General features: G+C 45.6%; 1 protein-coding gene across 1 annotated transcript in view; it reads right to left on the bottom strand.

Annotated features, from left to right (window-relative positions):
• eva1aa (eva-1 homolog A, regulator of programmed cell death a) overlaps positions 1 to 21,394 on the bottom strand; it is a 47,978-nt gene that overhangs the window by 3,180 nt on the left and 23,404 nt on the right. Inside the window, exons 4-5 of the mRNA XM_080021539.1 lie at positions 2,856 to 3,011; positions 34 to 219 (exon numbers count right to left, since the gene is read on the bottom strand). Of these exons, the coding sequence (XP_079877665.1) occupies positions 34 to 219; positions 2,856 to 3,011 (342 nt within the window). The remainder of the gene's footprint in view (positions 1 to 33; positions 220 to 2,855; positions 3,012 to 21,394) is intronic.

The raw sequence follows: 21,394 nt of genomic DNA, 5'->3' as shown, positions 1-21,394 counted from the left end.
AGTCTCCTTTTGGCTGGAGTGTTTTCTTCCTACCTGCTAGGAAGGTGTAGGCTGCCAGAGCGTTGCTGATGAGTGCCATGTTGGACCCGGAGGTGGAGTTGATGATGGGGTATATATCCGGTTGATGCGGAGGTCTTTCTCCGTCTCCTCCTCCTCCTCCTCCTGGAGATTTCTCCTCCTCCTCCAAGTACAGACCGGACTCCCTCACCCGCTTCCTCTCTTTGCGGAAAACCGAAAAGCACAAGAAGTGCAAAAAGTCAGCATCATCAGCATCAACGCCCTTGTGAGAACTTTGACTTTGGTAGACAAGTTGCTGGAAAATTGGTTCAGGTTCAGAAAACTCCAGGTTCCGCCATGTTTTTGCTTCCAGCCCTGCACTGATCCAGCTGATTTCACTCTGTCGTTGGAGGTCTGTGTTGACGCTGATTAGCAAATCCCCATAATTGACTCAAAATCCCAGAGTGGAATCATCCCTTCTGAACCCATATTTTCCACCTTGGTCTCAGTTTTCCTAAGTTCCCTGCGAAGGGCTGACTTCAACGCTTGAACATCTCTTGTGCACAGTCAGGCTCTGACCGCACCAATGGAGGTTATTTACCGTCAAACGAAGACACACTGCAGCCCTGACTTCTGTCTCTGGATATTTGACTAGCACACCGAAACTACTGAGTCACACACACGCACGCACGCACGCACGCACACACACACACACACACAAAGCCTAAGAGGTTGGCATTTTGAAGGAATGGAACACAAAAACAAACACAAGCACTCAAACAAGCGCAGCCATTTAGATTGTGTGATTCACAATTTGTTATTTCCTCTACTTGTGCCTGGTTCATTCTGACTCATGGTCATCTGGGAAACTGCACCACGTGGAAACATGCTCTTATCTTGAAAATGTATCCAAACCTTTCCCTGAATGTTCAAAGGGTATTTATAGATGGTCACAATAGTTTCCTCTTAACTGTCTTTGCAGTTTTCCTGTCATCTCATTGGCAGCCGGTGCCGTTTGTTGTGTGTGAGGGTGTTCGGTGACTTGATTTGAAGTTTTTAATGAGGGCTTGTTATGACTCTCTTCATACTTTTGCCCCTGACAAAGTTGTTCAGGCGAGGTACACCCGCTGCAGCGCATCTCTGATGCGAAAAGCAGATCCTGAAGACCGCAAACCCAGACAACAGAGATGGATGTGTGTATACAGTATACTGTATGTGTCTGAGTGTACTGAGTGTGTACATTTGTTGACAGTGAACATCCGAGATTTTTATTTATTTTTTATTTTTTGCGAGCTGTCACACAAAAATAAGGGCGAGCCCTCTCAACAAAGAAGCTGCAAGGTGTGCCGGCTTCTCTGCTGCTCTGTATTAGATAAAGGCCATTTCGGGAGTTGAAGAAGTAAGCGTTTCCACCTGGACCCATTGCTGAGATGCAGCACACTAATTAACATCCAGTGAACAAGACTCTCTGGTCGAAATCTTTCCAAATCCCAGTGCAAAAGAGGAAGTTGACTGGCTGACTGGATAAAATGCTCTTCACTGATCGGTCGGGTGAACCAAGTCTGTCGTGTTGGTTTCTGTATTTGCCTTTTAGGCCTTCCGTAACAAATGGAACCATTGTGCAGAGAGACTATGATATTCCAAGAGGATTGATATAATCCCACTCTGTGGAAATCTACAGCCGATATAGCCGCAGTTCCTTTGATGAGATTGAGACGAGCACAAATCGAGAGATCCGAGCCCACATGTTTACAGTAAAGCGCCATACAAGCGTCCCCTCAAACATCCACCCTACATCCAACCAACCGGTTTTTCGAGATGCGAGGTTGCGTTGGAGGAAGTGAACCCGTCCATGCGTGAGGAGCAGTCGAGCTCCCCCTTCCTCTTTTTTTCTATCCTTCTAATTAGCCTTGGTTCCAGCGGCGAGGAGCTGGTCGCAGTAATTTGTTAGTGTCCGTCATCCTCCCTGAAGAAAAAGCTCTTCTAGAGCTTATTCCTCCCTACTGCTCCTTCCATTTATCATCTATTTAACATTTCCTCTTCTCTCTATCTCTCCCACCACCCTCTCTCTCACACTGTTTGGAACAAAAGATGAACAAAGTGAATATTAGCTTGGCTGCTTTTTGCAATTTCTTGCTTTTAGGGAAAACAGTGCAATATACTGTATATGACATTCTCTATCTTGGGACTTGATATGCACTGGATCATTTCAAAGAATGATATATTGATATTTTATTGATACATTTAAAAAATGTTAAATAGAATAGAAGTTACATTTGAAATATCTCAGTAAGTTCTATATAATCCATTTGGAACTCCCTCCATGCTCTGTGATATAATGAAAGTAGCCAATGCAATACTCATATTTACATGGAATAGTTGCCTAATATGAAATATCTGGAATGTGGAATATCCTATTTATAGGTTTACAGGCCAAAATTTGAATTGTGACACATAACATTTGTGATGCTGGCTCCAAAATAATAACAAATAGTAAAAAAGAACATCTGTCACACTCGTAGTCGATGTTGCCGTCGGAAAACAAAACAAAGACGACCCCTGACATATGATATTCCGAAAGCGTAATTATGAAACGGTATAAATGGCTCTGCTGGATACACATGGAAACGGTTGAATGGGCCTTATTTTCAGATGTAGGTATATATGCCCCCTGACCTGAGAACTGAATTACCAAATTACCATTACATGATCCACACAGGGGGTCTGTGTGCATGTCTGTGTTTGGATATCTGTGTGTGTGTGTGTGTGTGTGTGTGTGTGTGTGTGTGTGTGTGTGTGTGTGTGTGTGTGTGTGTGCGTGCGTGTGCGTGTGTGTGTGTGTGTGTGTGCGCGCGCACCAGGGAAGTCACCTGGAACAGAATCTGAGTTCTTGACTAAGGTCCCCTCTGGGTGGGCGCCGTCTCCCACCACGTTGGGGTCATGAGCGCTGGGCCGGAGTGGGTACGGGTACGCCGGAGTGCTGGGGCCCGGCTCCTGGAGCAACTTCTTTGGAACTGCAACGTCAAGGGAGAAGGAAGGGCGAGTGGAGTGAAGAGAAAATAGGGAAGGAAAAGGAAAGAAAAAAAGATTGATTCACAAGGTTGAGAAGGACATCGATTGTTACGTCTCAAATTTCAACAGGAGACATGGAGGGTTGAGAGAGGTCGAGAGATAGTTAGTTTTCAGTCAATTTTTATTGGGAAGACTTACCTAAAGACAATACTGTAATGATCATATAAAATGCAATAAAAAAAAAATCTTAATTTACAAGTTATTTAACACTATTTTGTAAAAAATTGACACAATCTATATTTGCGTTTAAAACAATTTTTGTCGGTCAAATTTAACTGCCTCCACCCAACAAAATCCCCCTGGACAGTTCCTCTACAGTGCTCAAATGCCTCAAAGGTCTGAAAGTTAAAGTGCTGCATGCGGATCTCCTCATTATCTCCAGAAAAGATGAATGAGACAGTTGTAGCCGCAGCCTCACGGTTGTAGACGCAATGGTGATTCACACACACTCCCCCTGAACCTCCGCTCTTATTCCCGAAAGTTGCGCTCCAAGTCTTGCGACACCCGCCGACCGCAAACGATCTCAGAGCGTCCTGTGAGTCAGGGAGTCTGGGGATCCCTCCCCGCCCCCTGAATAATAAAACCCACCACGCAGAGCTGGGCTGCACTTTTTTGTTGCCCCCCCCCCACACACATGTGGTTTTCGAAGTCCCGGCCGCACTCCTGTTGTTTTGTTTGTCTGTCCTGCGAGGATGCGGGTGATTTAGAGAACGTGCGTCAGTCCGTCCAACCAGCACCCATGACAATTACTCCAAAAAGTCTTTTTTTTTTTTTTTTTTTCTTTTGCTGGTATCAGCAGCGCTTACAGTGCTTTTCGTACACATGTGATTTGGGGTAAAAAAAAATGAATGGGGCAGTCGTTTTGAAAAGCTAAGTGTATAGTGACGCATCTCCTGGGAGTTATTTGGACATTCGCCTCACAGCCTTATAAAAATGCACGCTTCCGTCTCGGAGCTCCAAAGGGCTGGCTGTATTTGGATGATGTACATCCCCGAACAATCTGCTGTACATCAACATCCTCCAAGTCCTTTTATACAAACATAAAGCGAGAGCACAATGATCATCACCCGAGTTCTCACCTTACAATAACAGACATGAAATCAATCACTCCGCACCGTGCTTTATATTTATATCACGCCTATGTTATAACTAGTTTCTGTCACAGACGGGTGAAATGTGTCATGACTCCGACACGTCTATCTGAGTTTTATCTTTTTAAGTTATAACAAAAATAAAAAAATAATAAAAAAAATACACTAAGTCCAAAATTGTCCTTTCTTACATGGTCATTTTTTGGCTTTTTGGCTCTAAAATGAGTAGTTCCTCTTAGAGAGCCACGAAACGAAGTGAACTCAAGAGGGGAGTAGGTGTTTTAGGTAGTGATGATGTGACCCCAGCTTCTGTCTGTTACAACTCATCCTGTGTTTCAACTGTCCCCCATCTCCCTACATTTTGATTAAGCAGAATGACGCCCATGAGGGTAAGATTAGAGCGGTGTCTGTCTGAAAAAGGCAGGTGAATCACCGGCCACGGGGGAAAAAAAACCTTCCCAATGTATCATGTTATGCGGTGAACCGCGCCCGTCCCGCACCTTAAACAGGCTAAAAGAAACGCACGAGAACGAGGGCTTGCATATTTAAATAAATATGGCGAGCTGTAAGGTTAAGGTGGCATCGGGGGGTCTGATGAGGGGGTCGTCAGAGGCTAAGAGCAATGAATGGAGAAATCGAGACATCTGATTGGCTGCCGTCATTTCCCATCAGTTTCAGACACTAATCATAGGTCTTGAACCCCCCCCCCCCCCACCGCCCCATGCCACGCTGCCACCAGCCCGTCGCCCCACCCTGATTACAGCCTTCTGATTGGCCCTAATTGGCTGCACATGTGGCCCAGGGTCAACGCTTGGAAACTAGCACACACACACACACACACACACATATACGCATGTGAACATAACATATATGAGTGCATGTTCTACGTGTGTGTGTGTGTGCGTGTGTGTGTGTGTGTGTGGTTGTGTGTTGTGTGTGTGCGTGTGTGTGTGTGTGTGTGTGTGTGTGTGCGTGTGTGTGTGTGTGCGTGTGGCTAAGAACACGCAAGCTATTTTAATGTGACAGAGTGATTGGCGTTACGGGCTGCACACATTCCTCGGCGCGTCTCGTTAAAAACGCTGATCCCGTCCAAACTACAGTGGGAGCTTTCCCATGCTCCTCAGTGTACAGTAATGGCTGCTGCCCGGCTAAAAATAAGCGTTAAACAGTCAGAAAGAAAATATAAAAAAATCCTCTCAGAGCGAAGAAGTTCCGCAAACCGCAGCGGAGAAGGCGCCAACCGGCGAGAAAGAGGAGTGCGAGGGGAGAGAAGCGCGGGCATAAATCACGGCTAAAACGGCCGAGTGCTTTAATGAAAACGCCGGATTCTTATTATAACTCCACAACGTGGGAGAGGGAGAGAGATAGTTGAATATAACATGTAATTTAATATAACCACATAATATAATTCAAGTATTACTTATTACACTTGTGTGTATTATTACATGTGTTACTTATTACACTTATTACAAACAAAAAGAAATACAACAAAAAAAGAAAACACCTAAAATAAATAAGAGACCGAGTGGGGGAGACAGAAAAAAGAGAGAGAGCAAAAGAGAGTGAGGGGGACACAAAGAGGCAAGAGTGAGAGTAGTTTTACTATAATTTGTTATTGTCTATTTCACTTGTTGTCATTACTATTGTTATCTTTTGATTCATTTATTTTTTTATTTCATTGTTTTCTTAATGTCTATTCCTATATGTTGTGTTCCATAATAATTGTTATAATTGTTATGTCTTGTTATGCTTTGGCAATGTAAGAATACTTGCCATGCCAATAAAGCTGATTTGAATTGAATGAAGTTGAACTGTGAGGGTGAGAGAGGATGTGAGGGAGAAAGAAAAAGAGAGCGAGAAAGCGATGGGGAGAGCGAGAGGAAGGGGCAGCAGAGTGCCCATAACAATGGCCTGTGTTTACACTGGTACAGCCTCACGTTGTTTTCACTGGACTCAGGAGGACGGTGTTTGGGTGTGTGTGTGTGTGTGTGTGTGTGTGTGTGTGTGTGTGTGTGTGTGTGTGTGTGTGTGTGTGTGTGTGTGTGTGTGTGTCGACCGAGCGCTGACCGACCAAAAACACATTAAAATTAAACGGCCCTAAATCCTCTCTATATTACAGAGATCAGACCTGAGCTGGTAATCGTCTGTAGAACATATTACTCAGCGTCAGTTATCGGCTTCGGGCACCGAGGTGCGGGTTAGCGAGTGAGTGTGAGAACGCACATGGAAGCCGCACAGCCTCATGGGACCCCAATAAACTTCAGACTACAAACTAGAGACTCGAAGACGAGTCGTCCCCGGTCCGAGTCGTCCCCGGTCCGAGTCGTCCCCGGTCCGAGTCGTCCCCGGTCCGAGTCGTCCCCGATGGCTTTGGCCACTAGGGATTTGATTTTGACTATGTGGCCCAGGGATGGATGAGATGGACAGCTCGAGTTGTTCTGGGCAGTGGAGGAGAGGAGAGGAGCCGAAGGGAGGGGTCTGAAACTGAACTATGGGATGCAGGGTGTCAGGGAGGATGAAGGGGATGGGAAGGAGTGGCAATACAGAGCCAATTAGCTTGTCAAAACAGTGTGGCGTGTGTGTGTGCGTGAGCGAGTGCGCATTTGTGTTCAAAGAGTCTGAGCGACGGTGTCTGGTTTCATTCAGACCGCAGCCGGTGCCTCGTTAATCTGCCTACATTAAAACACAAATCTTACTTGATACACACACACACGTACGTGCAAATATTGCCGTGTTCACACATTTTTCACCTGAATGGAGCAAGGAGGTGTGGAGATCGCATTCCTTCTCTCTCTCTCTCTCTCCCTCCATCGTCCTCCAACCCCTCCGTCCCCCCTGACCGCCAACACAACATAACACTATCCACCTGATGGGAGGTGACTGAGCCTCTATGTGTGTGTGTGTGTGTGTGCGTGTGTGTGTGTGTGTCTGAGTGTGTGTGCATGTGTGTGTGTGTGTGTGTGGGGTGGGGGGGGGGGGGGTGGGGGGTGAGGCTTATGGGGATACAAACCCCCCCTGACCCTGCTCAAGCTGAGGTATTAACGCCTCACCATCTTCATGGACGCCCACCTATCGCGGACTCTCATGTTGTGTGTGTGTGTGTGCGTGTGTGCGTGTGTGCGTGTGTGTGTGTGTGTGTGTGTGTGTGTCGGACCTTATGTGTCAGAGGACATGATTAACACACATTCTTTTTCCCTCTTGTGTATACGAAGTAGACCAGGTTCAGGTCTGGTAATTCGAGCCGCCATGCAGTCTGCACTACGCCCCCCGCGCCCCCCCCCGCCTCCATTCTGGACCATTTTTAAAGGCAAGACCGAGCAATCCAACACACACAATCATTTTATTTATCTTTTTTTGCGCGTGCCCATGTGTTTGTATGAGCTCGTGGGTTCTGTTACCGTGGGCACCGAGGGAAAAGTCAAGGCAAAGAGTGAGAGATCGAAATAGATCTTCTCTCGCTTGTTGAACAAGACAGTTTGAACTCTTTCCTGAACCTCTCCTTCTAAAGAAGTATCCAAGGTTTGGATCCGTAGAGCCAGTGTACAGCTGGTCAAAACCGCCCCGAATAGAACCAATAGAAAGGTCAGAAAATAGACCAGGTCAAAAATAAGGAAGGTCCTTAAAACAAGGCGCCATGGTTTGAGCGATGCCTCAAATCCTCTGGCCCTTTCGTTGGTGCTGGAAACGTTTTTTGGGTTTGTCCTTTGGCTCGGGCAGAAGGGGGGAAGTAAAATCAAATCATGGCTCTCAGGGGCTAGTTAAACAGGCAGAGTGGAATGTATGGCCAAACAGTTGACTGGCAGGATCTCAGCGTAATGTGGCCTGAGCGTCGGCCAAAAATAAACAAAGTCGTTGCAAGATTAGGACAAAAAAAAAAAAAGCCATCCACGTCGTCCGTGCCCCTGGAGGCACTGATGGATGGAGGGATGGCCTGAAAAGAGTCCAAACTTGAGGTAGAGTCGGCGGGCCGGTGGTGCATTCCACGTTGGAAAGAGTGGAACGACCCCCCACCCCACCCCCACATTTCTGCCCTCTGCCCTAGATTCAATAGCAAAGCCTCGTATTTTTTCCATTTACCTTAATGGATAACACTCATCCGCAAAGGAGCCCGGTGTGACACATACACACACACACACACACACACACACACACACACACACACACACACACACACACACACACACACACACAGCATGGTGCTCTGACCATAGTCACTCCCACTTCTCTACAACCATTTGTCATACCGCGAAAATCCGGTCTGGTTTTGGTCATACACACTCTTCAAATATACACACACATACACACGTTCTCTATCATGAAGACAGATGCAGAAGCAAAAAAAACAGATGCTCAATTGACAGCGTGAGGTCATAACAATGGGTGTCAATGGCCCACCCAGACCCCAAACAATCACATACAACAGCCAACCCCCAAGATCCTCCAAAAAGCGGCACAAGAAAAAAACACACTGGTAAAGTATCAGAGGCAATATTTTAGGGTTTGGTTTTGTTAAAGTAGATTTGTAGATTGATAAATTTCATCGATGCATGAAGTTGTAGCGCCAATGGTCATAAAAAGAGAGTCCTCACCTCAGCGCCGCTAAAACTTACCTCTATATTCCTGCAGGTGTGCTTGGTATTATCTTTCAGAGCTCAAACGAGCGTTTCCAGAACCTAGACGTGCCCTCCGGCCCCCCGGGTGGTTTTGAAGTGACCTATGCAAGCAACGACCCGCGATGTGTCTGTCTCTCCCATGTCTTTATGAGCCTGACGTTGGGGAGAGGCAGGTCAGTTAGCCTCTCCCACATCCAGTTAGCCTCTCCGCTATCTGACGGTTTCCACTGGGTCAACAGGGATGTGACAAACGCCGTGTCATCAACATACAAACTGCCCCTCCTTCCTCATGAGGTAGTGGGACGCGGAGTTTTCATTAGAGCTGCTGAGGCCGTCAAATATTGGAGAGCACAAAAAAATAGGAGGACGTTATCTTGTGGACATGAACAAGGGACGCGTGGTGGGTCATTTGTTATCACGTTCACATAGAGGGGACTGAGGAGATAAGTTCTCGCCATTGTCTAGACGCAATCACGGCAGAAATAAAGACCACAGTACATCCATTTGTCAACGTGTCATAGCTGACCTCGACAATAGTGCTATATTTAGGATTAGCTAGCAACTGGACCACAGGACCACACATTTCAGCGTCAACAAAATATCAATGAAAGGCAATAAATGGAGGCTAACGGCGACTTAGCGTTTTCCATAGCTGACTTGACCTCTCCATGCATCGTGTTTTAATCCAGGGAAAACCATCTGTTTTTAAAGGGCAACCAGACAGGGTTTGGGAATGGGTTTGGATCCCAAAAGGGAATACAAGAAGCACCATTGTAAGTCAAGATAGTGAGTGTAACCACAAAAAGCAAGTATGGTCGGGATGTCACTTTTACTACGAGAGGGACCTCGGGAGTCACATGTGTTGGGTCAGACTCTCAATAACAGACCAGCTCTTCAGCCAGAAATGACTAGATTCGATTACATGCCATTGTCCACAACGAGGGAGGATACAGCCATAAGATTATAACACATGCAGTCTTTTTCAGTCTCTCTATTTGCATGAAAGTTCATGCATGCATCTGCGTTTTGTGAGTATACAATCAGTGTCTTACTTTTTTCACTTTATACTCTATGATTAGACACTAAATATAACATTTGACAGCTCTCTCTTTCATTTCGCGAACCCACTTCAATCCGCTTCATGTGGCAACATTTTATTCCAACCTGTCTTCAAGCCGTGTCCTTCTCATTCTCACTGGGAATCAATAATAGAATAGACAAGAGCATTCACAGTCCCAAAAGACTTTGAGAGAAAGAGTCAAAGAGTCAAACACCCATTGGTGACACGCATGTGTATCGTTGTGCTCAAACACTGCAGCGTGTGTGTGTGTGTGTGTGTGTGTGTGTGTGTGTGTGTGTGTGTGTGTGTGTGTGTGTGTGTGTGTGTGTGTGTGTGTGCGTGTGCGCGTGTGTGTGTGAACTAGAGAGATGTTCTCTTGATGTTTTGAAAGAGCACCAAGGAATATGAACGGTTGGACCTCAGCCTGTGCCCCAGCAAGGGCCATTGTTGAAGCCAACTCCAAAAATAGACTTTGTAATGGCTAATAGCTGAAATAATCCACGCTAACAGCTGTTTCTGATCAAGAGGGATGCAGGAAGGGGGTGGAGGGGTGGGCGGGTGGAAAAGAGTGGAGAAGGCATGGAGAACTGCACTTAAGTGAGCCTGCTCCGACACTGTTTCCAGAACCATCTCTCTTGGCTTGGGTTCTTTGATACAACCGGAGCCCTGAGTATGCACACACACACACACACACACACACACACACACACACACACACACACACACACACACACACACACACACACACTGACGAGCACGCTCTTCACATAAGCACTGGTGGTGATCTAATGTTCACAGAAGACTTCCAAGCATCACTTTGCCCTCTGGAAAAGGATGTCATGGCAAGGGTGCCTTGTCTACTGGCCCGTACCTTTTGATGGCTTAAGGGATGGCGTTGAGCGACACAGGGAGAGACAAAGAGACAGATAGAGAGAGAGAGAGAGAGAGAGAGAGAGAGAGAGAGAGAGAGAGAGAGAGAGAGAGAGAGAACGGAGAGAGTAGCGACCGAGGGTATGGTTGGTGCTCGAGATTCTTTTTATGAGGGCCTTTAAAATAAACACCTGCTGCAGTGGCTGAATAGCGCTTGAGGGATGCGTGTTTATGTGTTTATTATGTGACTGTGTTTATGTGTGTTTGTGTGTGTGAAGTTGGGGACAATAACAGAGATCTCCAGACGGTAACTCTTCTGGGATTAGATAATGAAGCTCAGCTATCAGACTTGCAGCATCATTGGCCCTCCATTACCGTCACAATGTCTCAATTACTGACACGCACACACACACACACACACACACACACACACACACACACACACACACACACACACACACACACACACACACACACACACACACACACACACACACACACACAAACCCATGCACATAATAGGAGTCGACCGACACAGCTGAGAATGTCCGTCTCCCCCAACCAGCCCCAGCCTCAGTCCAGTCTTTTCATTCCTGCTGCGTTGTAAATCACTCATCTATCAAACGGCCGTGGATCCCCACTGGCACTTTAGACGGAGGTGGTATCGGAACCAGAGCTAGCTCGTAGACTCAAAAGTACGAACGCCATTCGATCACTCCGTAAGGGCTGTGTGGGCACTGCAGCGATCAATCTCTCTTTGTGTTTCTTCACGGTGTATATGTATGTGTGTGTTGGGGGGAGAGGTAGATTTTGACGTAAGGCAGGCGCATACATTGACACACAGGTCAACACTTGACACCTCCGGCTCACACACATTATGCAGAACGCCTTTCCGGCACATATATTCAACCCTGAGAGGGTTTGGAGTGGAGGATGTGGGTGGCTGGACGGTTGGAAAGTTTTTCTCAGGGATATGCAGACATCTCATCTATTCGAGACTCGGTAAATGAAAAAGAACAAAAAGTATGTGCTAACTAAGAGGGAAACGGTTGGAAATGCAGAGACAGCGTTAATATTAGAATGATGAATGTATCACAATATGGCTATGTGGGCGGCCTCTAATTCCAACACAGCTTTCGTCCTATCTTGGAGCTTGGAATGGTGCAATGCTAAAAGCCCTTGAGGGACATTCCAGCCACAAGAGAGGAGTCACAGGGAGTGAATCCCAAATTCATTGTCTTTGAAGACCACCCATGGATTCATCAACACTGACCTTACCAGGTCAATTCTCAACACCAATCTCCCGACATTTCATTAGCTGGAAACACATGTACGGCTGCACCCCTAATAAATGTACATCGTCATTACCATTCATATCATGATCGTTCACAGCGTTCAAATCGTAATCGTTCAGACCTTAATTATTTTCCCTCTAATTTTTCGGGCTAAAACTGGTCTGGAACAGAACAACCGCAGAAGCTACGAACATGGTTGAGGTGTCGTTAGAACCGTGACGTCGCAAACATCTCGTGGTTCGAATTTCATCCAAATCGATCCACATAGGGAGCAGAAATCAGTGAAAAACTGACTGAATCTGAGCAACAATAGTAGTAGAGTGATGCGTTCATGTACCAGGAACGTGTCGGAAAACTAGAACCCGTGAAATTGTAATTAGTCACAGAACGCCAATATTTTTCGTATTTCATGGAAAATGTTACCTCTCAGAAATGTAATCCACAGAAACGTAATCCACCACTAAAATTACGTAAGTTCTATTATCTTCTAAACCTCCGTAAATACATCATTATTGACCCGCACGAGACCAAACCGGACTCTCCATCTATTTCCACGCACAGCACGGTGAGTTATAACAATAAGAATTGGTTAAGAGTCAAAGATAGACGGTTGTAGACAGCTAGACATGGCAGACTTAAATTAAAAGGGAGAAGGCGTTAAAAAGTGACGATTCCTTCCATAATAAGTCAAATTCCGAATTAATGTCAATGTTCCATAAATGTCTGCATTACAAAATAGACGAATAGAAGTGAATTTTCCAGTTGTAGATTGTTAACAGAAAAAATACAGTAATGTACTAATTACTAATTACTAACTAACTAACAATTATTTATTATGTTTGTGAAATCACATATTTATTATTATTGTTATGTTAAATAATTACAAAGTTTGTGTTAATTATTGTTCCAGATGCCGAAAAAGGCCAGAGTCCTGATGAGCATGGGCTAGCTGCCATCAGCAACCTAAATAACCGTAACCAGGTATTATATAGGGGAAGAAAGACATTGAAGGGTTTCCCTTGCAGACGTTATTTTTCTATATGGGCCTTCCAGAGGAAATTGAACTCAATGACCTTCAAGAACTCGACGAAATTCCCATTTTCGGAGCGGCCAAACATTTTGCAGTACTGCTGTCAAGTGGGCCGTAGATTGTAATGCCTAGGTTCCACCCGGGCTGACAGAGATATAAAGGCCTGGATCTGCAGTGGCATCACCAAACAAACAGAAATTGGAGGTCTGGCTTCACTTCAGCTGACGATTCCTTTATCCGCATCAATTAAAAACAAACAGTGAGAGAGAAAGACACGTCCAGCTTTCTGATGTGGGCCTCAGGGTGGAAAATCCCCATCATAAGACTGAAAGAGACAAGAAGTACGATAGAAATGCCCTTGAGAAAGAGAGCAAAGAAGTAAAGCCTATCTCTGGGTGAATGCAAGGAAACACTTAAATCACCCGAAGAGATTTAACATCTAATTCTGTGTACTATTGTTTTTAGACAAAAAAGTATTTGTGGCTATTGAGAAAAGATCCAACGCTACGCCCCTCCAGCCTGGGTCTAGTAATGCAAATGGTCCATTGACAATGTTCTCAATGGCAGAAGCTATCCAATGACGTGTCTCCCATTTCAGTTGACCTTGATAAGCTTTTGCCTAAATTTTGCTCCAACTTAGCCCTGTAGTTTAGACCTAACTTTAGTTTCACATTTTATAGCCTTGCATGGCAATCTGGAGACTTTTTCGATGTGCTAAGTGATCAACTAGAAAAGTTACACAGTGAAGGGTCGAGCCAAAAGTTAGATAAAGTTTAGTTTTATCCCATTCAGACAAATTGAGATTGAAGAGAGTCGAATGTCAGATACGCTTGCGCAGCTCTATAACTCTTAGTTGGTAGAGCCAGACCAAAACCCTAAATGAACGGCCCACCGGAGACCTGGAAATGTGTTGGACTGCTTATGCACCCAGCACCATCAGTTATAATAAAACGATACAGGCTGAGGACTGGTTTTACATCACCAGTCATAATAGACAGTTAAAATTGAGTGAGACAGACAGATCGGACATCGCGCTTTACAAGAAAACGCTTCAACCACTGCACAGACAGAAGATGTATTAAACATCACACCGTCAGGATCTGTGGCACAACGCAGCAGTTCCCACACTGCCGACGGGAGTGACGTCTACTATATCACACTTTGATCATATGAGAGGACATGGCTCGCATGGAACATAAATGACTACTTCAATTAGCATGAAGGCTAATCAAACCGCCGCTGCCCAGCCGGACTGACTGGCAGGGCCCAATCGAGGGACGGTGTCGCATTACCGACAGGAAACAGATGGCTGGAGAACGGGGGGGGGATGGAAAGACAAGGAGCTTTCTTGGTACCCTAACTTCCCCTCTCTTCCCACCTCCCTTCACGACTATCACCCTTCCCACTTTTAACTCATCCTTCTCTTCCTAACTCCATCACACACAGTCCTCCATCGCTCTTTCATCCGTGTTTGGAAGAGGAAAGGAAAGGGGAGGCAGGGCTCAGCGGGTTCTGGCTGGAGATCAGAGTGAGTTGGGAGACCTCTAAATAACGTCCCTGCAGGGCTCTACTGTACCGAAGGGGTACGGCAGTGAACTATGGGCCCTTGGAAAGGGCTATTTAAGACACCGGACACATAACCCTCTGGGAAAATAAACCTATTTAAAGATCTTTTAAATAAGTTTCCATTCCGTAACTCATTGCCCATAAATGTAAGCGGTACATCAATACAGTGCAGCCTGTATGTGGGTGACAAATATGTGACCTGGCTTGGAAAGTCGTTGAAGAAACTTTCAACCCTGACACCCATAATGCCAGTACTACCAAGTAACACAGAGTGCAACGCCACATTCAACCAAAAACACCTCCCTACTTGAAACCAGACACTAGCAGCTGCTGATGAGAGACCAACATTAAGTTTTAATCAGAATAACCTCGGTTCTGTGGATGTTCTGGTGAGATTTCCCCATATCTGCGTGACCTCTGAGTCACTTGTCTTAAACCTTTGCTCCTCATCACGGTTGCGGTTCTCATGCTGAGAACATGTGAGATCCGTTAAACGGTCCAAGTGTCACAGCGGTGCGGAGCGCCAACACATTACGCGAGTAATGGCTTCAGAAAAGGCTGCTCCTCTGAAGTGCTGAATATCTACCCTCAAGAACCGTAATCCTCTAGTGAGCATGCTGGATGGTTTTCATTGCGGATAAATGTACAGCCCCTGTAGGATTCAGTTTTCTTTCTCACGTTGACCGCCAAGTATAACAATTGTGGAAAGTCTTTGATAGCTTCTCAAGGTACTCTCTAAGCTTTGATCTAATTTGAATGCATCCCCGCTGCAAGAGCAAAGTGATACATAACGGATACAGTCCAACAGTCCATGTTCTCAACCCCAGTTCAAGGCACCATTGCCTCTTGCTGATCCCCAAAACCCTGTTATGAACACATTACAATCTGTAAAGCTTATCCTCTGTCATTTTTAAGGCTAACATGAGTTATTTGTAGAAGACTTTGTATTCTTAAATTACTCACCCCAAATCTGCTCCCCAAGACTGTCGCATTAATCTGAGTCACACACACATTCAGCCACTGCAAGAGAGCAATTGTGGATCGCTAAGTCATCTTTGGGAATGTTGAGTCTACACGTTAATGTCGCGTCAGTTGTCCCTCCTTCAGCCAACAGATGCTCGACTGCGGAGAACCTGGCATCTGTAGCTAACCATGTGACGCTTTATCCCCGTAACTCCAGTCGTAAACATCAGCGTTATTGAGAACGGGCGCTAATTTCTAAAACCTAGAAATAAGGCAGTGATAAAACACTACTAAGGCAAACCCAACCCAAAACATATGTTTACTTCACGTTGAAAAACCCAAGAGGCCCAACTTAAAACATATGTTTAGATAGACGCCGCCACTCGCAGCAATACACTGACTTTGATAAGGAGCTTGAGTCTTAATTAAACTCACACCCTGTAATCCTACCGCCTCACATTTGAGTCTTTATTGAAAGTCTGTGTAGGTTGTTGTTGTGAGATGTTTGGGCTTGTGTGGTTCTCCAGCCTTCTAATAAGGATTCAAATTGCGATATATAAAAAACTTAGTTGATTGGAACCTTTCAATGCATGTGTCTATCTTTTAGTCTCCATTCTCTATGACTCTAACTGCAGCTCTCCTATGTCAGCTGCCTGTTTGTCTCGCTCAAATGTGTCATCCCTCTCTTCTCTCTTACTCTAGACATACACTATGGCTACGTTCACACTGCGGGCCAAAGTGGCCCCAAACCGATTTTTTTTTTGCTCATATGTGACTCAGATCTGGGGGGTTTTTCCCTGACAGTATGAACAGCACAAGTCACATGGAATCTGATCTTAGACCACTTTCATATGTGGTCTTAAATCGGATCTGGTAGGTGTGATTTTTTGCAATGCAACCTTAGTCTGAACAGTCGTTCATGCGACTTCTCCATCAGGGGCAGGGGTTTCCAACCTTTTTATTATCACGGATTGGGCGGGAGCGCACAAAATGTTCACAGACTGGGGTTGGGGGGGATAAGAGAGTGATTGCTCACGGACGTGGGGGGGACCGAGTGTCTCCCTGTTTCGCATGGAGGAAAATAATGGACATCTACAATACAACAGTATTAGGGTCGGGCAAAAAAAAGTACTCCTGTGTTTTCGAGAATAAACTCGGAATTCTGCTCCCATCTTCGGGACCAGCAGAGCAGAGCGAGGCGCACCGCAGCTGCCCACCACCATTAAGCAGAGTATTCAGCGCAGGGAGGGACAATTAATTATAGATAAATAGACCAACCCGGCGAGGGGGCACCCACGCTCACTGCAGTTTATGAATAGCACCGGATCTAAAATAGTGTGTGTGTGTGTGTGTGTGTGTGTGTGTGTCTGTGTCCTCTGAGGACCGATCGGGCGCACATTGTGTTTTTATTTTATTTTACTAGATTTCCTTATTGAACGAAACAAAAAAAGCACCGTGCCCCTGTCTGGATTTAAAGATTGCATCCGCGAGCTTGAGCCGAGGTACACAGTCCCACGCCGCCCACATCGGAGTCAATATGTTCATTTGCCTGCCACGTTTACTTCCGTACGACAGCGTGCTGCGTGTGATGTCTTTGTTACTTCTGTGCATGCGGGTCAGTTCAGAACGGTGACCCATTCACAGTGGAATCTGATATTGGCCGCATATAAAAAATAATGTGAACAGCCGAACCAAAAAATCGGATCTGCGAAATAAATCCGAATTGAGCACTAAGGCTTGCAGTGTGAAGGTAGCCTAAATATCTCTCCCTGCCATGTTCTCCGTGTGAAGCACGTGTTTCTGGGCCACTAGCGAGCCTCGCTTTGCGGGACAAATTGAGTTTAACAAGGGCTGCGCAGGGGTGAGTGGGGGGATATTGGGGGAGGAGAGGTGGGGGAGACAGTAGAGAGAGCCTATAAAAATACACCACATGTGTGATACCAGCCCCCATCAGAAGAACAGCCACTTTGCCGCTGTATGATTTAACAGTGGTTACTCTAGCAGACTAATGGCAGGGACTAGAGGTCAACCGATTTCTAAAGGACGATATAAAAACAATAGTTTGGAGCACGAGAAAGCCAATAGCCGATTAACCGGCTGATATCTTTCCTTGTCATATTTACCCCCTTGTTTCTACACTCAACTCGTAAACAGAAATTTCCGACAGCACTTGAAGGCAGCACGATAGCTAAAATATTAGCTAAGCAGCATTGTTATGCTGCTGCACGTTGACGCTGGCAGAACTGACACTTGTTGCACTAATGTTGGTTCTAGTGTTACCAAATCAATCAATACATTTGTGGCATTTGGTCACGTCCGCCTTTCTTAACATCACTAAGTGGCACTGGTGCTACCTTTGAAAGAAATGAACCGCACTTTCAAACACACGCAAAATGAGACCGCTCGGTCGCAGCCAGGTGCCCTGCGGAAGTTTGAATGGTGGATTATTTCATTGCAATGTGTCCTATTTACAATGGGTGATGCTCTGTTCTGTGGCTTATGACTGGTCAGGAAGGATAACTTCCATTGCGCATCCCGGTCACAGTGTTAAATTCCACTCTTACAAACCATTGATGTTGGTGCACATTCCCGGGATAAGGAGGATCCTAAACTGTGCGATTTCATTTCATGAATGGATAGTTACAGTATGCGGCCGGATTATTTGGAAGAGAGAACACCAAATTAGTAAGTAAAGTAAACGTTGAATGGTTTCCTTTCCTCCCTGTCTTGTATCGTGGACAAGGAGCTCATAGTGTGACTTTATATATTCGAGAGATAACATTTGTGGGTAGAAATAAACTGAAAATGGGTCAGATATAACTTGAATGCCACTTGTCAGCCTCATAAAATCAAGGAAGAAAGAATTCTATTTTATGGGTTCCTTAACAGTTGTTTAGATTATTATCAGGAGTTAATCACACGCACACAGATATTTTCAGCAAAAGTGACCCTCAAATGATCAGATATTACCATTGGCCCACAGCTGTGCTGGGCTTGCACTTACAGCTAGCCAAATTTTAACGACTATGCTAGCTAGCAAAGCAGAGACAGCATGCTTCAACCTTCACTTAAATATGAATTAACTCAAGTACACAATAACATTTCTTTGACTTTGTGTATGGAGCCTCGCGTGACCGGTGGAGGCTTCGCAGCCATTGGCCACTATTGAAGTTACGATAGTTTGTAAACTGCCCTATCGGCAGCGATTAATCAGCCAAGTGATTAATCGTCAATCTCTAGCAGGGAAACACCAAACGAATTTGAAAAAACACAGGTATCTCATTTTCAAAGACCCCCCCCCCACCCATCCCAGTAGTACACACACTATAGGATTTAGCAAGGAGGGTGATCACACAATTTGGGATTTTAGCACACACTATAGGAACCGAGACATCAAAATATTAATCCACCCTGATGTTCTCACAAGAGTCCCAGACTAGTCTAGGGCTGATCATAACAGTTTCTGACCATCTCAAATCAATGACTTTCTGTGACGAGAGTGTACTCTGAACGAAGCTTAATGCAAAAGATTGTCTTTTAATTCTATTAAGATCTTGTAAATGTGTCTGGGACTTGAAAATCCTAGTGAAAGTCCTTTGGTATATATTAGGCATAACTGAGATATGACGCATGTGAACGCATACACACAAATAAACATGGCTATCATTAAGATGCGCTCACCGCACCAAATAAAGTCAAATAGCATCTCAAGATAATTCTTAGCATGTGTTGAGATCTACTGGGAGTGCCAAATAGGCGAAGGTTAATTCCTCAAAATCATTTGCTCACAGAAATGTATACAAACTGCTAGTGTGAGGGGATTGCCCTGGGGGAAACAAGTTTACCTAACACCACCATCACCCTGGTTCCCCAAACAGATTAATAGAAATAAGAGCTATCTGCACGTACTATTTGACACAGGGCTGGTAGCCACCCTGCCTCTTAGAAGAAGAATCTTTAATTATCACACACACACACACACTTTGGATGGTGGCCGGTGAAATGTGGCCTCTACATTTAACCCATCCTGACTTGTCCTTCCTCCGGGGGGGGGGGCAGCCAGGAGCAGTGGGCAGCATTCGTTGACACACCCGGGGACCTGGTAATGAGTGTCCATCGCTGGTCAGACAATGACGTTAGGTGGAGGAAACCCCATGTGGGCACGGGGAGAACATGCAAACTCCACACAGAAAGGCTCCTATTTGGGAGGTAACCTGCCCAGCGCACCCCAGGCGGGAATCGAACAGAGGACCTTCTTGCTGTGAGGCAGCAGTGCAATGAACTATGCCACTGTGCCACGTGCTCCCTTGTGGTGCAGTTTTCTGAATAAATTATGTTGACATTACTGAGAAAGGGCTGTCGACACGCATACGCACACACACAAACACACACCCTGGCCGTGGCGCCTTGGACAGAAATTAAAATTTTCAGGGAAGGTTTGCCTCTCAAAGGACAAACAGAAAGGCAGATCCTGCTGAATAAAGCCATTCAAGGCTTCTTCTGGCTCTCTGTGCCCATCCCCTCCACCACCTGGGGTCTCGTGGACAGATTTGGGTCATCTGGGTGCAGCTAACTCGCTAAAGATGCAACGCCTGTTATGGTATTAAAGGTGGATTTATATGCTCTCTTTACAGCAAATATGGAACATTAAGCCTGGCTTCCATAAACTGCAGACATTCCTGTGGTGTTGTATCTTGTGTGTTTCTATTTGCATGTCCGCCATAGTGAGGCTGAGCGCATATGTCAGTCCTCTGAGAAGCATATAACATGTTGACCCCTTGTAAATCCGGCAGGTTCCTGAAGGCTTACCCTGGCAACCTTGCTGGGTGAGAAAGATATACAGCTTCTAACCACTGTAAACTCTGGCAGTGGAGAACTGAACAAAACACAAAAGCTGGTACGACAGCCCGCTAAAACCTTGGCCATTTTAAGGCGCAAAAGAAGTTGGCCCTACCTGAAAGTTACTGCCAAATCCTACAGGAGGTCAACGATGAGCCAAAGTAACTCAACCATTGAAGGCAGAACTGATGAGTCTTTTGCTCCACTATCGAATAGTTTGGGGTCTATAAAAGAGGTAAAGGAGAGGAACGTGTGGTATCACACTGAGAATGGGGGGTTCCAAGGAAACTCTCACCCGGTAGGAGAGAGTGAATCAGGGGCAAGATTCACCGCTGATTACTGGAACAAGTCATGTACTGGGAGCTGTATTAGTACGAATGGGGACTAACGCTCAGCGCCAAAGGGCGCGTTTGGGGGAAGGGAGGAACGGGGGAGCCTCTCCACCCCCCATATTCAATCCCAACATCAAGGAACTGCCTGTTGGGGTAAAGAATGCCAGGAAGTTCTGATGAAACCACATCTGCTTTGGCTATCAGGCGACTACCCCACACACACACCACACACATATATATATATACACATAACCCCACACACGTACCCGACAATGTCTGACTGCGGTGGAATCAGTCATTTTCTGAGTAATTTTTTGGAGAAAGAAAGTACACACACAAAAAGTAGGCAGCAGAACAGAAGCTAGAAGAGTAGAGAGATCAAATCGAGGATAGAGGAAGGTGTACAGTGAGAGAACGAGGCCAACGTTCCATGCAGACTACAAGTGCTTGATGAAACAACAGTGAAAGGAGGCAAACAGACAAGTGAAAAGACAGAGGGGGTGATGACGAAAGCAAACGAAGATGATGGAGAGGAGGTGATTTCCCTTCCTGTCTGGACAGTCAAATGTGGACAGAGACTTATCCGACGTTCAAAGACAATAAGGAGCGCTGACAAGAAGTGATGGCGGGGTCGAGGTTGCAGTTGTGAGAGGGATGGACAGAGAG

Source organism: Zeus faber, assembly GCF_960531495.2.
Source record: "Zeus faber genome assembly, chromosome: 2".
Lineage (NCBI taxonomy): Eukaryota > Metazoa > Chordata > Actinopteri > Zeiformes > Zeidae > Zeus > Zeus faber.
The sequence above is the reverse complement of the archived record's forward strand: the minus strand, read 5'-3'. Positions and strand labels throughout refer to the sequence as shown.